This window comes from Lynx canadensis, chromosome B2 (genome assembly GCF_007474595.2).
Source record: "Lynx canadensis isolate LIC74 chromosome B2, mLynCan4.pri.v2, whole genome shotgun sequence".
In the NCBI taxonomy this organism is placed as follows: domain Eukaryota; kingdom Metazoa; phylum Chordata; class Mammalia; order Carnivora; family Felidae; genus Lynx; species Lynx canadensis.
In genome coordinates this window covers 80,254,939-80,275,931 of record NC_044307.1, presented here as the reverse complement: position 1 = coordinate 80,275,931, position 20,993 = coordinate 80,254,939, and the positions used below count along the sequence as shown (strand labels likewise).

The window sequence follows — 20,993 nt, the reverse complement described above, 5'->3', positions numbered from 1 at the left end:
CCTAAGCAATCTGAGTTGTAAGTTCACTCTAAACCACTTCTCTTTTCTGTAATGGAAGTATGAGATACCAAAGAATAAAGTTATTAAGAAGTGTAGGAGGTCTTTATGAAGGAAATATACCTGGATATTAAAAGACCTGAAGAAATAGACATTTGTCTCCGCTAATTCCAATTTTTAATGTAATTCTAATCCCAGAGAGACTTTGGAAGAATTACTATGAATTTTTTCTGTTTGTAAAATTTACTGTTGCCATGGAAGACAACATACATTGAGCATGGAGAAAACTTGTTTGGCAAATCAAACAGGCAATATTATGAGCAAGAAAATTTTGAGAAACAAAAGTAATGAGGGGATTGTCCCCAGTTATTAAAGCATAGGGTAAAGCAGTGGAAACTATAGAAGTTCCCTGGTGGTAGAGGAGATGGTTTTTTTTTTTTTTTTTTTTTAGCGTTTATTTATTTTTGAGACAGAGAGAGACAAAGCATGAACGGGGGAGGGTCAGAGAGAGGGAGACACAGAATCTGAAACAGGCTCCAGGCTCTGAGCTGTCAGCACCCGACGCGGGGCTCAAACTCACGGACCGCGAGATCATGACCTGGGCTGAAGTCGGCCGCCTAACCGACTGAGCCACCCAGGCGCCCCGAGGAGATGTTTTTTAAATCATAGGGGGAAGGTGTGATTATTCAACAAATGGTGTTGAGAAAATTAGCCCAGTATATAATAACATATATTTTAGATGAATTAAATACTTTTAAAAGGACTTGTAAGAAGATAGGAGAAAATACAGGTCAGCATTTATTTATTTCCAGAGTAAGGTAGGATATTCCAAGTATATCATCAAAGGGAGAATCCATAAATATTTTTTTAGGAGTGTGCGTGGACTGTGTGCATCAGAATTACCTGAGGATGTTTATTAGAAATGTTTGTTTAAAAAGTAGTTTTAGAGCCTCATCCTGGACCTACATAATCAAAAACTCTGGGGCTGAAGCCTAGGAATCCAGTTGTTCTTTTTTTTTTTTTTTTTTTTTTTTTTTTTTTTAATTCTTGAGAGAGAGAGAGAGAGAGAGAGAGAGAGAGAGAGAGAATGAGCGAGGGAGGGGCAGAGCGAGAGAGGGACACAGAATCTGAAGTAGGCTCCAGGCTCTAAGCTGTCAGTACAGCCTGACTCAAACCTGCAAGCCATGAGATCATGACCTGAGCCAAAGTTGGACACTCAACCGACTGAGCCATCCAGGTGCCCCCTAGGTGATTTTTTTTTTTTTTCAACGTTTATTTATTTTTGGGACAGAGAGAGACAGAGCATGAACGGGGGAGGGGCAGAGAGAGAGGGAGACACAGAATGGGAAACAGGCTCCAGGCTCTGAGCCATCAGCCCAGAGCCCGACGCGGGGCTCGAACTCACGGACCGCGAGATCGTGACCTGGCTGAAGTTGGACGCTTAACCGACTGCGCCACCCAGGCGCCCCTAGGTGATTTTTTTAATGCACACTTAAATTTGAGAGCTGCTGTCAAGAATTAAAGTGTGTCATTTATTAGTAATAATAGTAACTGCTGCTATAAATGAATGTTTATTCTTTGCCTGGCAGACATGATGGGAAACTTTAAATGAATGAATGAAGTGAATGAATGTAATCCTTATAACAACTATGTAGTATGTGGTGGTATCCCCATTTTAGAGATAAGGAAACTAGTAAGTCTCAGCGAAATTAAGTAGCTTGCCCATGGTCACACATCTAGTAAATATTTAAGCCAGGTTTTTAATCCAGTTTTTGACTTCAAAGTTCAAATCTCTAGTTAGTTGCTACCCTGTTTTCTAGATTAACTCATGAAAATGAAAAAGAATTCCTGTACTACCAAACAGAACGGAAACAGAGCAAAAAGATTATTTGATAAGTTTGAAAAAATATTTCAAGCGTATGACAGATAAAAAATATGTACAAAGAGATTTTATAATCCAATGGGCAAAAGAGTCATTCTTCAATGGAAAAATATGGAAAACAATTGAAATGCAACTTACAAAAAATGAAATATAAATAGCCAAGAAACATGAAAAAATTTTTTTATTTGTTAACAAAAGCTACAAAACAAAATATATGTTGTTACCGTCTGCTGTTACATTGGCAAAGATTTAAAAAATTTTAATGTCAAGGATTGGATACATTGGATGCACTTATACATGGTTAATTAGAGTGTTAATTGATACTGCTTCTCTGTAGAGACAATTTGGTGGGATTTCTCAAGATCTTTAAAAGCGTTTAGATACTTTTGACTCATCAAGACTACATCTAAGAATTCATTTTAAGGAAGTAGAGATGGACATAAAAATTTATGTGAAAGGAATTTCATCACAGCTTTGTTTTTTTTCTTAACTAAAAAAAATTTTTTTTATTAATGTTTGTTTATTTTTGAGAGATAGAGGGACAGCATGAGTCGGGGTGAAGCAGAGAGACAGGGAGACACAAAAACCGAAGCAGGCTCCAGGCTCTGGACTGTCAGCCCAGAGTCCCATGCAGGGCTCCTCACTGAACCACCCAGGTGCCCCTTTAATTTTTAAAAAATGTTTTACTTATTTTTGAGAGAGCGTAAACAGGGGAGGGGCAGAGAGAGGGGGGACAGAGAATCTGAAGCAGGCTCTGCGCTGACAGCAGCGAGCCTGATGTGGGGCTTGAGCTCCTGAACTGTGAGATCGTGACCTGAGCTGAAGTTGAATGCCCAACTGACTGAGCCACAGGTTCCTCCATCACAGCTTCATTTGTAATAAAAACTGAGAACAGCTTACATATCTGATAAAAGCAGGCATTTATGTCATACACTATGGAACTGTTATTTAACAGGAGAACAATAACATGGAAATATATGACATACAGTACTGTGATATGTGTGTATATATTTACACATTGACAAAAATATATGTAATGAGTACACATATATACACCTATATTTAGGTGCACAACCAGAAGATATAGCCTAAAAGAGTATTGAGGCTTTTATCTGAGTGACAACTGTTTCTGCATTTGAGAGAAGCTATCATAGGGGTAAATGCTAACTGTACTTAAAGAATTCAAAGGAGGGCAATGTGTTAACATCTGGAAACAGATGTCATAGTTCCAGAAAGATTAACTCTCTCAGGTTTAGGAAAACAAGTTGAACCTTGTAATAAATTATCCATTTGTATTGTTGAGATAATTTTTATATAGTTGATATATTTAAATCAGTTGCAGTCAATATTCTTTTTTGTTTAATTTTTTTTTTTTTTAATTTTTTTAACGTTTTTATTTATTTTTGGGACAGAGAGAGACAGAGCATGAATGGAGGAGGGGGAGAGAGAGGGAGACACAGAATCGGAAACAGGCTCCAGGCTCCGAGCCATCAGCCCAGAGCCTGATGCGGGGCTCGAACTCACGGACCGCGAGATCGTGACCTGGCTGAAGTCGGACGCTTAACCGACTGCGCCACCCAGGCGCCCCTAATGTTTTATTTTAGAGAGCGAGAGTGAGCATGAGTGGGGGAGGGGCAGAGAGAGAAAGAGGGAGGGAAGGAGGAAAGGAGGGAGGGAGGGAGGGAGGGAGACCGAGGATCTGAAGTGGGCTGTACTCTGACAGCAGAGAGCCCGATGTGAGGCTCAAATTAACGAACTGGAAGATGGTGATCTGAGCTGAAGTCAGATGCTCGGCTAACTGAACTACATTATTCTTAATGTCTGCATTGCTCCATCCTAGGGCAATGGGAGCCCTTTCAAGTTGGTTTCTGTATTCTTTTGTTATCATCCATTAGTCTTTGATGGTTTCCTTGTTTTCTGGCACATGATATTTCCCAGACCTGGAATCAGTTATTTCTCTAAGGAGATTGGTTCCTTTTAGTGGTTCCTATTTAGAACATAGTATTTAGAGATATTCTTGGTGTTAGAGACCATTCCATAATTAAACACGTTAACATTTCTGCAGTTAAATGTATGAATATTCTATTGATGCTAAGTGGGAAAAATAGACTATAAGTAATGTCACATCAGTTCAGGTCAGGTTTTGTCTCCAAAATGATTTACCAAAAACCTTAATTTTTTTTAGAGCTTTTTAATGAAATTAAAGTTACAAATAAGGGATTATGGAACTATAATGCATTTGTTTGCATGTACATATTTGTTTGCATGTACAGAAATAATTCTGACAGTAAGAATTTTGTGGACTGGAGAAATCTAAAAAATCTGTTTTGTGTTAAAAGGGAAACAGCTGATTTCTTAAATGGTTGATTATATATAATAGATACATAATGCCTATAATTAGGTATTTCCAGTTATAAATATTGTAACAGATTTGTGAATGTGTATTTTCATGAGTAGAATACATTTATTTTGGCCAAAAACTTGTGGTTTAATAAAGATATTTAAGGGGTGTCTGGGTGGCTCAGTCGGTTAAGCGGCCAACTTCGGCTCAGGTCATGATCTTGCGGTCCATGAGTTTGAGCCCCGCGTCGCGCTCTGTGCTGACAGCTCTGAGCCTGGAGCCTGTTTCAGATTCTGTGTCTCCCTCTCTCTGACCCTCCCCCGTTCATGCTCTGTCTCTCTCTGTCTCAAAAATAAAACGTTAAAAAAAAAAAAAGATATTTAAGATGGTACATAGTAAGTTCTTAATAACTGTTTGTTTCCTTTTCCTCTTTGTTGCTCACTTAGATCAGGGTGTTTCAACCTCAGTGCTACTGGCATTTTGGAGTGGATAATTCTTTATTTTGGGAGGCTCTCTTGTGCTTTGTAGTAGGTTTAACAGCATCCCTGGCCTCTACCCACTGGATGCTAGTGGCACTCTACCAGTTGTGACCATTAAAATGTCTCCTGACATTGCCAGATGTCCTCTGGGAAGAAGCACTGATTTAGATTGATCAGATAAGTTTTTTGATCTTAAAAATTAATTTATCTGACTAGTGAGATAGAAAGGAAATTGTGCATATTGAAATCAGGCTTTATTTAAAAAGGTAGGTTGCCACTTGCCCTTTATAACTCACCCCTTCTTTCCTAATTTGTATTTATTTATCCAGGATGTATGTTTCTATTGTTACAGCTCATCTTTCTCTCCTTTTGCTGGGGAGATTATTTCTTGATTTGATTTTTAAAGAACTGTGGTTTTCCCGTAATACATACGTTAGTGTTAATATTTTTTGACATGTCATATAAATTTATTTCATTGTATTAGCTTACCTAGAAAATGAAAACAAATTTGAATAAGTTGACTTGAAATCGTTAATAGTGAACCAATCTTAAGATATGAACTCTGCTTTACTTGCCACTAGGTGGACCCATTCTCATAATGAACTGAGGAAAACTGAAAAAAAAAATGTTTTTTTTTAACACTGAAGATCTATCATTCTAAACTTGTAGTATACTACTTAATTAATGGAATTTTTTTATATCAAATATATAATCTTCCAAATTTTTCCGTAGAGATTTGCTTTGGTGAAGGTTTTTATAATATTATCTTACTTTAAAACTCAAGTCATTTTGGGGCAAGTCATTTGGGTGGCTCAGTTGGTTAAGCATCTGACTTTGGCTTGGGTCATGATCTCTCAGTTCTTGAGTTTGAGCCCCACATCAGGCTGTGTGCTGACAGCTCAGAGCCTGGAGCTGGCTTCGGATTCTGTCTCTCTCTCTTTCTTTGTCCCTCCCCACTTGCACTCTGTCTCTCTCTGTCTTCAAAAATGAATAAATATGAAAAAAAAGTTGTCAAACTTAAAAAAAAATAAAAACTCAAGTCATTTATTAATGTTTTGAAGTATAATAAGACTAAAACTTCATGTGTTTGCATAACAAAGAATCTTGAATATTAAAAGCCATGGTACTTTTTAAAATTATATTTCATGACTTATGTCATCGCCAATTTTCCTTTCATTTTCTATTCATAAAAATATTTTATGTTGCTAGAGTAAAAATTAGATGCAAAAACAGTGGTTTAGGTGAGAAACAGATTTAAAGTTAGAATATTTTTTGCTTACTTTGGTCTAAAATATGAAGTAGAAAGAAAATGTACATGTTAGGTTAGGTTCATGTTGGGCAGAAAAGTCTGTACAGCTAACTTTGTGTAACTTTTGAAACCCCTTTTCTTTTTTTTTTTTTTTTTAACGTTTATTTATTTTTGAGACAGAGAGAGACAGAGCATGAACGGGGGAGGGACAGAGAGAGAGGGAGACAAAGAATCGGAAGCAGGCTCCAGGCTCTGAGCCATCAGCCCAGAGCCTGACGTGGGGCTCGAACTCACAGACCGCGAGATCGTGACCTGAGTTGAAGTCGGACGCTTAACCGACTGAGCCACCCAGGCGCCCCATTGAAATCCCTTTTCTTAAAAAGCAATGGAGATGATGGACTTTGTAGAGTTTCATGATTACAGTCATTTATTTCTAAGGGCTGTCTTTTTCTGTTCAAGGTTGATCTCTGTTTTTAATCCCTTTTCTTCAGAAACTTCATTTCAGTTGTATCTTTGTTATCTATTATTGTCAACCTCTGTGATTTAAGCAGGTCCTTCTTAGCCTGTAAACATATCTAAGTCTCTAATGTTAAATGATACCTCATCCCCTCAAGAAAACCCTTCCCCTTCCACTTCCCAGCTGATTTTTTGAAAGATTGATTTGAATCCATATTTTCCCATTCATGCCATTGCAATGTGGAGTCCCCCCAATGCACTCTTAGTCAAATAGTGATTATTAGTTCTTATCATTATGTGGCATTTACACAGTTGGACACATGTCTTGAAACTTCCTCTTTTTTGTTGAACATGACCCCATGTTCTTTTTGTTTTCTTGACCCTGTGATGGTTTATTCTTAGTCTTTTTTTTTTTTTAAAGTAGATTTCCCCCCTTACTTATTCTTGAAAGGTTGGTTTTCCTCAGATCTCATTAATTTTCTTCTCTTATTTTACATACCCATTCTTAGTGATCTTATCTATACCATAAACCCCTTCCATAGTTGACTATTGATTATCGATTATTGGTTTATTGGTTATTCTTTAATCTGTAATTCTAGCCACACCTCTCTGCGAAGCTCTTTGCCATCATTTCCAAATACTTGTAGGTCCCAAAAGGACCTTAAACTCCTCACCACCAGCTGTACTCATTGCCTTGTTCTAACCTAGTCACTGGTACCACTGCCCAATTAGTCACCCACGTCACAAACCAGAGACTCCTTTTACATCTTTTCTCTGTGTTGATTGTCATTCACCCCTCAGATTGGAGGTTCTGCCGTTTTTTTTTTAAAGCTTTTATTTTTTATTAAAAAATTTTTTTTTTATGTTTATTCATCTTTGAGAGACAGAGAGAGAGACAGAGCATGAGCGGGGAAAGGGTAGAGAGAGGGAGGCACAGAATCCAAAGCAGGCTCCAGGCTCTGAGCTGTCAGCACAGAGCCCAGTGCGGGGCTTGAACTCATGACCTGAGCTGAAGTCAGACACTCAACTGACTGAGCCATCCAGGTGCCCCTGGAGGTTCTGCTTTAAATGTCTCTTCAGTCTACCTTCTCTCATTATCCTCATCACCATGACCCTTGTTGTTTAGACCCTTATCTGTCACATAAATTACTGAGATGGCTTCTTTAGTTTTGTTCTTGCTTTCATTGTTGCCCTTCTGTTGAGCTGCCATTGGAGAGTGTTTTCTAAAACATGATAATTTTATTGCCATGCTTAAAAAATTTTAGTATCTCTCCATCTCTCCATTGCCCTTATAATCTCTAGTATGGTACACAAGTTTCTTCAGAATGTTGACCCTTTCATTGTCTCCAACTGCATTTGGTATTACTTTCTTATTTTCCATGTTTTAGCCATTCTGATTCATTTATAGTTAGCCATATGTAGTGTTTTGATTCATATATATTTTTATTTGCACGGATTGCTCCTGTCTGCAGTTCCTTTGTATCCTTGTTAGTTGAGTGTTATTCATTGGCTAAAGTTTTTATTTTAAATTTTAATGATTATTTACTATGAATGTAGAAATAGGTGATTTGGTTTAGTTGGTGGTAACTCTAAGATACGGGTTTTTAATTTTTTTTTTTAAGTAGCAAAAACCTTCTTTTGGAAAGAACTCTTACCCTGTTACAGAAATGACATGAAAATGATACTTTATTGGTATACCTTTAGAAACGTATTAAAGTTACAACATTTTTGATAGAGTCAATTGCTGAAAACAAGGCCACATTGATGAACATTAATATTTAGAATATGTAATTAATGCCAATTGCAGACTTAAATCAGCATCTCACTTCAACATCTAGTTTTAAAAACAATCAACATTATTGAGGTTTTTAATAAACTGCATGTACAATTTAGTGGTGTAGATACCCATGAACCTACAGTCAAGGTTCAGCACATTTGTGTCCGTCCTCTCTACAACTCTTAGTTGTAGATTAGACAATCTCTTTCTATTTTCTATAATTATAGGTTGTATTTTTTAGAATTTGTTTTAATTGAAATATATTTGACATATGACATTGTGTAAATTTAAGGTTTGTAATGTGTTAATTTGATGTATTTATACATTGTAATGTGAGTGCCATTGTAACAATAACTAACACCTCTATCACATTATGTAATTATTTTTTCTTTTTAGTGGTTGGAATAATTTAAATTGTAGTTTCTTTGCAAGTTTGATGGTCATAATATGGTATTGTCTGTATTCACTATACTGTGCATTAGATCTCCAGGTCTTATTTGCTACTCATTGCAAGTTTGCATCCTTAAATAACCCTGTCCTGTATCACCCCCCCTCACCCCCCATTTTCTGGTAACCACCGTTTTACTCTCTATTTTTATAAGTCTGGCTTTTTTAGATTTCACATATAAGTAATATTGTACGATACTTGTCTTTTACTGTCTGACTTACCTCACTTGTTAGCACAATATACTCAAGTCCATCTCTATTGTTGGAAATGGAAATATTTCATTCACATCCACCCACACACCCCACATCTTCTTTATTCATACATTCATCTGTTGATGGGCACTTATATTGTTCCATATCTTGGCTATTGTGAATAATGATGCAATAAACATGGAAGTGCGTATATCTCTTCAATATCCTATTTTCATTTTCTTTAGGTATATGCCCAGAAGTGGAATTGCTGGATCATATGGTAGATCTATATTTAATTTCTTGGAGAACCTCCATAATGTTTTCCATAGTGTTTGAACCAATGTATATTCCCACCAACAGTGTGTGAGGGTTCCCCCTTTCCTCACACCCTTGCCAATACTTACTCTTGTTTTCTTGATAGCCATTTAAGAGGTGTGAGGTGATAACATCATTGTGGTTTTGATTTGCATTTCCCTGATGATTATCGATGTTAAGCATCTTTTCATATACCTCTTGGCCGTTTGAATGTCTATAGAAAAATGTCTATTCAGATCCTATGCCCATTTTTTAATTGGCTTGTTTTTTTGTTAATGAGTTATATGAGTTCTTTATATATTTTAGATATTAGTTTGTTATCTGATGTATGGTTTGCAAAATTTCTTTCCCATTCTGTAGGTTGCCTTTTCATTTTATTGTTTCTTTCTTTTGTGCAGAAACTTTTAAGTTTGATGTAGTTCCATTTGCTTTGGTTATTTGTGGTTTTCGTGTCATATCCAAAAAATCATTGGCAAGACCAATGTTGAGTAGTTTCTTCCCTACGTTTTCTTCTATGAGTTTTATGGCGTTGGGTCTGATGTTTAAGTCTTTGATCCATTTGGAGTTAATTTTTGTGACTGGTGTAAGATAGGGGTCTGGTTTTATTTTCTGCATGAACACCATTTGTTGAATAGACTGTCATTTCCCTATTGAGTGTTCTGGCTTCCCTTGTCGAATATTAGTTGACCGTATATGCCGAAGTTGAATTCTAGGTTACCTGTTATGTTCTGTTGGCTTATATGTTTCTTTTTATGCCAGTACATACTGTTTTTATCACTGCTGTTTTGATTTTTTTTTTTTTTTTTCAACGTTTATTTATTTTTGGGACAGAGAGAGACAGAGCATGAACGGGGGAGGGGCAGAGAGAGAGGGAGACACAGAATCGGAAACAGCCTCCAGGCTCTGAGCCATCAGCCCAGAGCCCGACGCGGGGCTCGAACTCGTGGACCGCGAGATCGTGACCTGGCTGAAGTCGGACGCTTAACCGACTGCGCCACCCAGGCGCCCCTTATCACTGCTGTTTTGTAGTATAGTTTGAAATCAGGAAGTGCAATACCTCCAGTTTTGTTATTTTTCTTCAGGGTTGCTTTGGCCATAATTATTCCATACAATATTCTGTATTCATAATTCCATACAAATTGTTGCATATTTTAGAATTTTATGTAAATGAAATTTGTATACATACTTTTTTGTTTTCTGCTGCTCTCACACAGCCTAAAGGTTTTGAAATCATCCTCATTGCATTTATTACTAATTCATTTTTATGGCTGAGTAGTAGTTATTGCATGGACATACTACATGTTTATCCTTTCACTTGATAATTGACATTTGGGATGTTTACAGTGTTTGGCCCATTATAAATAAAGTTGCTGTGGACATTCATCTTTATATGTGTCTTTGCACATAGATTTTTATTCTACTTTGGTAAATAACCAGGAATAGAATGTTTTGGTCATTTGATTTAGGTGTATGTTTAACTTTTTTTTTTTTTAATTTTATTTTATATATGAAATTTATTGTCAAATTGGTTTCCATACAACACCCAGTGCTCATCCCAAAAGGTGCCCTCTTCAATACCCATCACCCACCCTCCCCTCCCTCCCACCCCCCATCAACCCTCAGTTTGTTCTCAGTTTTTAACAGTCTCTTATGCTTTGGCTCTCTCCCACTCTAACCTCTTTTTTTTTGTTCCTTCCCCTCAGCACTCTCAACAATAGCCAAATTATGGAAAGAGCCTAAATGTTTAACTTTTTAAGAAACTGCTAAACTGTTCTCTAAAGTGATTACCTGTTCTCTTAAGTGATCTCTAAAGGATGTAAAGCATTTTACATTCCTACCAGCAGTGCATGAGGGTTTTAGTTACTGTACATCCTCACTTACATTTGATATGGTCAGTCTTTTCAATTGCATTGTGGTTTTAGTTTGCATTTTCATGAAAATTAATTTCTTGTACTTCTTGACCATTTACACATATCATTTTGTAAAACATCTATTTAAATCTCTTGCCCAGTTTAAAAAATATTAGGGCGCTTGTCTTATTGAATTGTAAGAGTTCTTCACATATTTTGGATATAAGTCCTTTATCAAATATATGTAACTTGAATATATTCTGTGGCTGGTGTTTTTATTTTTTTAATGACATCTTTCAAAGAGCAAACATTTGCCATCATGAAGTAGTCCAATTTGTCAATATTTCCTTTTATTTCATGTTTTGTCTAAGAAGTCTTTTCTTACATTAAAGTTGCAAAGGTTTTCTCCCATATTTTCTTCTAGAAGTTTTGTAATTCTAACTTTTAGTTTATTTCTGTATTTGATTTTGGTTACCCTCTATCAGGATGCTTTATATACAAAGAGAAGAGTAGTTTGTTAAGAAGGTATAGTCTTAAATGTCAGGATATCCTTCCATTAAACAGAGATAACAGGACAGGCTTCATTTTTGAGGTTTGCAAGAAAAGTGAGTTAATCTGGAAGTAATGTTATGTTAGTAGTGTCCACCAAGCTGTTTTAATTGCCTTTTCAAAATAGTTAAAATAATTTAAAAATGCAGTCAGGGGGTGCCTTGGTGGCTAAGTTGGTTAAGTGTCCAACTTTTGATTTCAGCTTACAATCTTGTGGCTTCATGGGTTCAAGTCCCGCATTCGGCTGTGTGCTGGCAGCGTGGAGCCTGCTTGGGATATTCTCTCTCCCTCTCTCTCCCTTTCTCTCTCTTTCTCTCTCCCCTCTCCTCTTCCCCCTCCCTCCCTCCCTTTCTCTCTGCTGCTCCCCGACTGGTGCTGTGTCTGTCTCTCTCAAAGTAAATAAATAAACTTAAAAAAAAAATGCAGTCATTTTTGGAATTTATGAAACTCATTTGCAGCTGTTTGGAATGTAGAGGTAGGATCACACTAATCTTGAAAATATCCTGAAAAATAAATTCCTTTTTCTCAGGTTTTTCTGAAAATTTATTTTAAATCTTGTAAGGTAATGTAAAGATGCTATCATTTGGTTTCTAAGAGAACTTCAAAGTAGTTTTATTTTTATAATACTTACTATCCATTAGTCAAATGTTTTCTATATCCAGTGAAGTATCCTGTGTGTGTGTGTGTGTGTGTGTGTGTGTGTACGCGCGTGCACGTCCATCCTTTAGAGTTGTGTGTTTGATAAAAATACCTTCTTGGGCGCCTGGGTGGCTCAGTCAATTGAATGTTTGGCCCTTGATTTAGGTTCAGGTCATGGTCCCAGGGTCACAGGATTGAGCCACACGTGGGGCTCTGCACTGAGTGTGGAACCTGCTTAGGATTTTCTCCCTCTCCCTCCCCCTCCCCCCCTCTCCCCCTCTCCCCCTCTCCCCCTCTCCCCCTCTCCCCCTCCCCCTCTCCCCCCCTCCCCCTCTCCCCCTCTCCCCCTCTCCCCCTCTCCCCCTCTCCCCCTCTTCCCCTCTCTCCCTCTCTCCCCCTCTCTCCCCCTTCCCCTCCCCCTCCCTCTCCCCCTCCCCCTCTCCTTTCCCCTCCCTCCCTCCCTCTTTCTCTCTCTCTCTCCCCCTCCCTCCTTCTCTCCCTCCCTCTCTCCCCCTTTCTCTCCCTCTCTTTCCCCTCTCTCACTAAAATTAAAAAAACAAAAACAAAAACCCAGCCTTCTTATTTAGAGTGCTTGGGATCATTTAGTTTTAAGAGAAATCTTTAGATCTTAAAGATAATTTGTAACCAATATATACTAAACTTCTAACTAGTGCTTCAAATTAGATTCTAAGCAAGTTAAATTGACAAGTTACTACTAATAAGAGAGAGCCAGGTTTTTAAAAATGTAATTTTATAAAATCATTAAAATGTTTTGATTGCAGGTTGGAATTTTAAGATGTGGTTTCTGAAGTGATAATTTTAAACCAAGGCTACTTTATTTTCTAGGTGTTCATTGTACCCATGGTTTCAATCGCACTGGTTTCCTCATATGTGCCTTTTTGGTGGAGAAAATGGATTGGAGGTATTTGTTTCTTATTATAATGGCAGAAGACTGGTAATTGATAAAAAGTGTATTGATTTTTTAGTTTTATCATTTTATATTGCTAAATTTTTGGTGAAGTCATGACAAAATTTGAAGTGGTTTTCATTTTAGACTTGGTTAATCTTTAGAATACCATTTATTACCTGGTATTTTGTACTAAGTAGCATTTTAGTTGAGTGCTTATGGATTTTTATATACTATGTATTTTCTTTTCCAGATTTTTTCACATACTCCAGAATTATCAGAGATACTTTTTTTTTTCCTTCAATATTTTGTTTACATTCACCTTTGGAAGTTACTACTGTTGTTATTGTTCTGTTCTTTTTTTTTTTTTTTTTTAAAGTAAGCTCTGTGCCCAAAGTGCCGCTCGAAATTCACAACTCTGTCAAGAGTCAAATGCTGTTTGGATGGAGCCAGCTAGGCATCTCTTATTCGTTTTTTTTTTTTTTTTTTAATAATACCTTTTTAAAATAGCTGTAGAATATTAGGAAAAACTTAGAATGGTATGTGGAGGAAGTATTTTTGAGACAGAGTTACTTTCTTTGAAGCATGCCTTTATTGAAGTGATCCTGAGAGATTAGGACCTTTGTTGCCTGAAATTCCTCAGGGATATGGAATATTACTCCCTGAACTTTCTTGTTTACTGATTGAGTGTCATCATTTTTGCTTATAAAGCCTTTCACACAGTAGGTCCTTCTCTGAATATAATCAGCTGAAGTACACATGTGATGGTATATTTCCCTGTTTATATGTTCTCAGCTGCATATCTTCTGGCTTTGACTTTCTGGGCTTTCAGGTGCTTTTCACAATAACCCCAGGCTCCTGTGTCAGCCCTGCCCTATGCTTAGCCTCTGTCTGATGACCTTTGCTCTTGTTACCTGGGTCTGTTGAAAGTTCTTAAAAGCTAGCAGACTTTTACTTTTATTCATATGGCTATTCACATTTCTTTGATTTCCCTTAGAGTCAGACCTCAACCTTCAACGCTTTATTTAAAAATTTTCACAGACTTTACCCAGATCTCTTTTATATACTCATTGCAGCTTACCTCTAAGTTTTAGGAATTATCAATGTATCTTATATTAAATCTATTTCAGAAGGAATTTGTCCCTTAATAGATTGAATGCCTTGGGAGTGGGGACTGTGATTTGTCAATTTAATAAATGTATTATACTTCATTTGATGTATGAAATAGAGTGAGTTTTGATAAATCTGCAGAAATGAAGAGTAGTGAGGAAACTCCGTGGTGTTTGTTTTCATAGCATTGAAGCAGCAGTTGCTACTTTTGCTCAAGCCAGACCACCAGGAATTTATAAGGGCGATTACTTGAAAGAACTTTTTCGTCGCTATGGTGATATAGAGGAAGCACCACCCCCACCTCTATTGCCTGATTGGTGTTTTGAGGATGATGAAGATGAAGATGAGGATGAAGATGGAAAAAAGGAATCAGAACCTGGGTCAAGTGCCTCCTTCGGCAAAAGGAGAAAAGAACGGTTAAAACTGGTAATGTTTAAAAATATTATAGTCTTTACTTTTTTCTTCTGCAGGTTTATTGAGATTTATGTGTTTGTTTAGCTGGATTTATAAGGTTATTTCATTCTGGCTGTTTCTAAAGATTCTTGATAGCCATGAGTCTCCCTTTTCTATGGGAGAAGTTTAAGTTCATCTTGTTTTTGTTTCTTAGGTAAACTAAAGAACTCTTTTTTTTTTTAAATTTTATTTAAATCAAATTAACATATAGCATAATAGTGGTTTCAGAAGTAGAATTTAGTGATTTCTCACTTACATATAACACCCAGTGCTCATCCCAACAAGTACCTTCCTTAATGCCTATCACTCATTTAGCCCATCCCCCAAAGAACTCTTACATGTTAGATTGAGAATTTACTATTTCTTTCTTTTTTTTTTTTGCAAAGTATTGGGAGATTCCAACTACATAGGAAAATTTTTGCTAATCTACAAAATTGTCACGTAGTTAAAATACCTTTACATATAAATTCTGCTCCTCATGGGTGATACTTTCATATTTTCTGTAAAGTTGAACTGAGAAGACTTTTCTGTGGACAACTCCCATTAATCTTCCTGATTCTATGCACAACTCCCATTAAAAGGCCAAACAAAACCATTAGGAGTTCTCTTTTCTTGGGGGTTCAGGAGAGACGCTGAAAAGGAGAGTACTGGTTGTGCATACCCAAATATATGGTATAGTCCAAAGGGACAGTGTGGAGATAATTAAATTTAATGAAGTTAATAATTAAAGAACGTGGGATATCATAGTTGAGCAGTAAAAGTCTACAAGTCATTAGTAGGCAATGATTCACAGGCAAGGATTTTATGTAAATCATATAATATAGTCATTTGAGCTTTTAAGACAAAGTCCCTCTTTGAAAAACATTGTTTTAATATGTACTTACATATTTCAAACTTCAAGACTTTGAGGCCACTGAAAAGTGTTCATTGCTTTGAAACATAGAAGTAATTAAAAAAAAAAAAAACTTACTCTGTTAGTATAACTCATTGGTTAATGAATCACATACCTAGAAAAATAAGAATCACATTCTAAAGAAGGGCTAATAGCATAACATAGCATAGATGATTACTTTCTTTTAGTATCATTTCTTGTTCAACTATATTTTTAAGAACAACATTAAATATGAACATATATATGCTTAATGTGTTTTTTAATTACAATATAGTACTTGTATAAAAGAGTTTAAAGAAAAGAGTTAATATTTTGCAAAATATACTAACGTTTGCAGGTTCCTTTTTTTTTCCCCCAGAAGCAGGGGCCTTAAAAATGACAATTATTTTATAATATCAAGTATTATTAAATGTCTATAGTTGCAAGTGAGCTTCAGCAGCACTAAGAGAAACATAGCCAAGATGGGCACGTTTCTTTCAGGAAAATAAATAACATTTAAAATAAAATCCTAAATCTTGTTTCCCTACTATGATTGTGGATTTACCTATTTCTCTTTCTAGTTCTGTCAAGTTTTGCTTTATGTATTTGGAGTGATATTTAGTTTATACAAATATGTGTAAAGGATTATTGTATTTTCCCAGTGTCTTCACTTTTAGCATTGGAAATATCTAATGTTAGTATGATTGATTGCACAAACATTCTTTTGGATAGTGTTCATATGGATTATCTTTTTTTCTATCCTTTTGCTTTCAAACATTATCTTTTATTTAAGGTATGTCTTTTATAAGCATTGTGTTGTTGGCTTTTATTTATCCAGTGAACAGTTTTTGCCTTATTGGAGTATTTGGTCCATACACATTTATTTTACTGATGTAATTAGGTTTAAAACTTAGCAGTCTCCCCTCCCAACCTCCCACTTATGGTATGTTCTTCTTATTTTTCTTTCTTGTCTTCTTTATGCTTAATTGTTTTTATATCACCCCAACCCATTGCTTGGTAGTTATACATTCTTTTACTGTTATTTTAGTAGTTATTCAAGATTTCAGTATCTGGGGGCACCTGGGTAGCTCAGTAGGTTAAACATCTGACTTCGACTCAGGTCATGATCTCGTGGTTTGTGGGTTCGAGCCCCACGTTGGGCTCTGTGCTGACAGCTCAGAGCCTGGAGCCTGCTTCAGATTCTGTGTCTCCTCCTCTCTCTGCCCCTCCATGCTCATGCTCTGTCTCTCTCTGTCTCTCAATAATAAATAAACATTAAAAAAGAAAAAAGATTTCAGTATCTGTCTTGGACTTGTTAAAGTCTGGTATATATTAGTACTTTTGCCACTTTTTAAACAATGCAAGAATCTTTGATTCCGTTTACCTCTTCCTGCCTTTTTGGTATTGTGTATCTTAATTCAACATGCATTTTAAACCCCATAAGGCATCATCCTCATCATCATTTTGTACAGTGAATGTTTATTAGATATACTTATCTAAATATACATATTTATCCTTTCTTGTGTTCTTCTTTCTTTCATATATTTTTATGGTTCCATTTGGATAGTTTTTCTTCTAACTGAAGAGTTCCCTTTAGTATTTTCTTTAATATGGGTCTGTGCAACACATTCAGTATTTATGTAAGAATGTCTTTTCTTGTAGTCATTTTGAAGAATGTTTGTTCTCAGTGTAGAATTTTGGATTGGCACTTTGAAGATACTCCATAATCCATTTCTATTAAGAAGTTGCTTCTTGGGGTGCCTGGGTGGTTCATTTGGTTTGACTTTGGCTCAGGTCATGATCTCGTTCGTGGTCCGTGAGTTCCAGCCCTGCAGTGGGCTCTGTGCTGACAGCTCAGAGCCTGGAGCCTGCTTTGGATTCTGTGTCTCCCTCTCTCTCTGCCCCTCCCCAGCTCATGCTCTGTCTCTCTCTCTTTCAAAAATAAATAAGCATTAAAAAAATTGTTTAAAAAAAAGAAGTTGCTTCTCTGAAGCTAATTTCTTTTGTTTTTGATTTTCAACACTTTTACTATGATATTTCTACTTGGAGTTTTCTTTGTGTATTTATCCTGCCTTCTATTTATAGTGATTCTTGAATCTACTGTTGGATTTGTTGTTGTTATTGTTAGTTTTAGACAATTCTCAGGCATTATATCTTCAAATATGGTTCAAATCCATTCTTTTTCCCTTTTCCTTCTGAGACTCACCCAGTAGGCTTTTCCCCCCACTTCTCCTACTGTTTCTTATGTTCTTTTCTATATTTTCCACTTTTTTTTTTTCAGTTTTCAAACTGGATATTTTCTTCTGACCTATCTTCCAGTGTACTAATGCCTCTGTGGCTATAAGCTGATGTTAAATCCATCCATTGAGTATATAATTTCAGTTATTTTACTTTCACTTTTGGAATTTTCATTTGAGTTTTAAAACAGTTTTCAGTTTCTGTGTTGGAATTCTTCATCTTATCATTTAGTTTTTTGAATTTATTAATTCCAGTTATTTTAAAACCTTGTCAGATGACTAATTGATGTAGCTCTCTTCTAGGTCTTTTTTAGTTTTTCTTCTCATGTCCTTTTGATTTCTAGTTAGTTGTTTCTTTTTTGGCATACCTGCATATTTGTGATTATTAGGCATTAGGTCTGAGAAATTGTAGAAATAATTTGAGAATAAAATGTTTTCTTCAGAGAACATTTACTTTTGTTGCTACACAGCGTTAGGAATAGGGCATCTTAACTCAGTCAGGATTGAATTATTTAGAAACTAGTCTTTAGTTTTGGGGGGCCGGTCTCTTTTTGATGCAACTGAATTCTTAGAGTATAGACCTTTGGGGATCCTAGCTGAAAGCCTGGAGAAATAACCAGGAGCTTTCCTCCTCAGGGGCCTGGAACTCCAGTTTTTATTTTCCCATTCCTGTGATATTCTTGAAAGCTGTGTTTAGCTTCCCAGGTACCATTTTGAAAACAGTGCCTGTAGAGGAAATTCTATACCAGATGTCTAGCTCACCTCTCTGGGTTCCTTTCCTTCTGAGTTCTTGGCCCGTCAAGCTCTTACTGCCTTTGTGATTCTCCAGGGTCTTCAAACAGGTGATTTTAACATTTTATCTAGATTTTTCTCGTGGCTGCAGAATTGATCTCAATAAGCTAGTCTGCCATTGCCAAAAACAGAAATCTTCCCTTCTCTTGTTTTGGAGAAAGCGGGTAGCTTTGATTTCAAAGCACTTAGGTAGTTTTTTCCCCCTCTTTTCAAATCATACTCATAAATTCTAAAATTGTTAAATATATTTTTTACTTATTAAAGTAGTATACTTATATTAAAGAAAATTTGAAAACTAAAAAAACAACTTAAAATTCTTCAGCCTTTGTCTTACCACTGGCATTTTGTCATCTTAGAAGAATTTCTTCCCATTTACTTCCCTAGCTTAAAAGTGTACACAAATGGCATAAAGATCAATTTTTTTTAATAAAATAAAAATACAAACATCTAGAAATGTATAGAGTAAAAAGTGAAGGTCTTTTCACTCCCACTCCCAACTGTTCTCTACTTTTTGATTTTCCTTCTAAATACTTATTGTCCTATGTATTTATATATACATATGTTGAGTTTTGGCCCTATGCTCTCCACCCTCTTGTAATGTAAATGTATTTTTCTGCAGCTTTTTTAAAAACTTGGATGTCTTTTTTTTTTTTTTTTTAAGATTCTTTATTATTTTGAGAGAGGGAGAAAGAGAGCACGAGTGGGAGAGGGGCAGAAAGAAAGGGAGAGGATCCCAAGCAGATTCCGTGCTGTCAGTGTGGAGCCTGAACTCACCAACTGTGAGATCATGACCTGAGCTGAAGTTAAGAGTTGGACGCATAACCAGCTGATCCACTCAGGCACCTCTGGATATCTTTTCTTAGTACATTTTTAACTACTTCATTCTTTTTAGGTAATACCAGAGGGAGCAGTTTATAAAAAGCGAACAGAACATTTGTTTGCAAGATGAGAGAAGATATCAATTTATAAAATAATGACCGACTATTAGGAAAAAGAACCAATTAGAGACGTTGGAAATGATAATTAACCCCCCTCCCCGGGCACCTGGGTGGCTCAGTAGGTTAAGTGTCGGACTCTTGATTTCGGCTCAGATCATGACCTCATGGTTCATGGGTTCCAGCCCCATGTTGGGCCTTGCACTGACATTGCAGGGCCTGCTTGGGATTCTTTCCCTCTCTCCTCTTTCTGCTCCTCCACCACTTGCTCTTTCTTTCTCAAAAATAAACAAACTAAAACTAAAGCAAAACAAAACAAAACAAAAAACCAACCTAACAACCCCGCAGGTGGGTTGGATAGCAGAATGAAGTTAGCTGTAGAGGAAATTATCAAGCTGGAAGATTTATCTAGGAAATTCTTCCTGGATGTAGCACAGGAGGACAAAGAAATATGAAAAATAGTTTAGAGTTAGGTAGTGATGTGAGTGACTTGATAGTATGAAATCTCACAGAGGGGACAAATATGAGGATTATTTTCTGTAATATGCAGTAGGGACAGGTCAGATTAATGATTTTAAGAAGCTGATGGGAGGTGCGAAAATGGAGATAGAATTGTGTTAGGGGTCCTCAATACCACCCCCACTTTTGGAGATTTACTAGGACTCAGCATATAGTTGTAGTCACAGCCAAGGTTTATTATAGTGATATTCCAAGGATATACAACTGTATCACAAGGGAAAAAGACAAGTGGAGTCTGGTGGATTCCATATGTAGGCTTTCTTATGCTCTCTTCTTCCCATGAGAGGTTGTACAGAGCTTACTTTCCCAGCAGCAGTGAAGATGCAACAACATGTCTGATGTTTCTGCCTGGGGAAGCTCATTAGAGCTCACTAGAGCCCTAGTGCCCAAGTTTTTAGTAATGGCTGGTCACATAGGCAGCCTATGTGTGTACCAAAAGTTACACAATCCCAGAAGGAAAGTGTTTGTGCAGCATAAGCCCTGTTGTTCGTACGGATAGTCTAGGCATGGTGAATCACCCTTATCAGTTGACTAAGAGCACTCTGAGAATCTTGTTCCCAGGCGCCAACCTTGTAAGCAGACTTGGTGTATTGGCCTTTTTCTGCACACTAGTACAGGCTGTTCATTCACGTAGTTTAGTTATGATCAGAAAGGGAGAGGAAGGGTGACTGCTTAATGCAGATAGAATCAGAAAGGCTGTTTAGTATGGAATAAATTCCAGCATATTTATTGCTTGTGGATAAGCAGCTGTGGAGTCAATGACCTTGAAAATAATTTAGGGAATAAATGACACAGCAATGTCTGAGGAAATGAAAGGGAATGGAGTTCAAAAGCAGATGGAGAAATAGGTCTTCCACAAGAGGAGGGAAATCTCATCCATAGCACTGAGACTGTGATTTTTTTCCTCTGTGAATTTCAGCTGTCTGTGGGTGGGAGTAGAGAAGATTAATGGTAGGTTGATACAAGGTTGGGTATATTTAGTATGGGTGTGATGGA

At 36.7% G+C, this 20,993-nt stretch overlaps 1 protein-coding gene across 1 annotated transcript in view; it reads left to right on the top strand.

Annotated features, from left to right (window-relative positions):
• The window catches only part of RNGTT (RNA guanylyltransferase and 5'-phosphatase), a 313,848-nt gene that overhangs the window by 17,302 nt on the left and 275,553 nt on the right, over nucleotides 1–20,993 (top strand). The window contains exons 5-6 of the mRNA XM_030315956.2: nucleotides 13,020–13,095; nucleotides 14,376–14,616. Coding sequence (XP_030171816.1) covers nucleotides 13,020–13,095; nucleotides 14,376–14,616 — 317 coding nt within the window. The remainder of the gene's footprint in view (nucleotides 1–13,019; nucleotides 13,096–14,375; nucleotides 14,617–20,993) is intronic.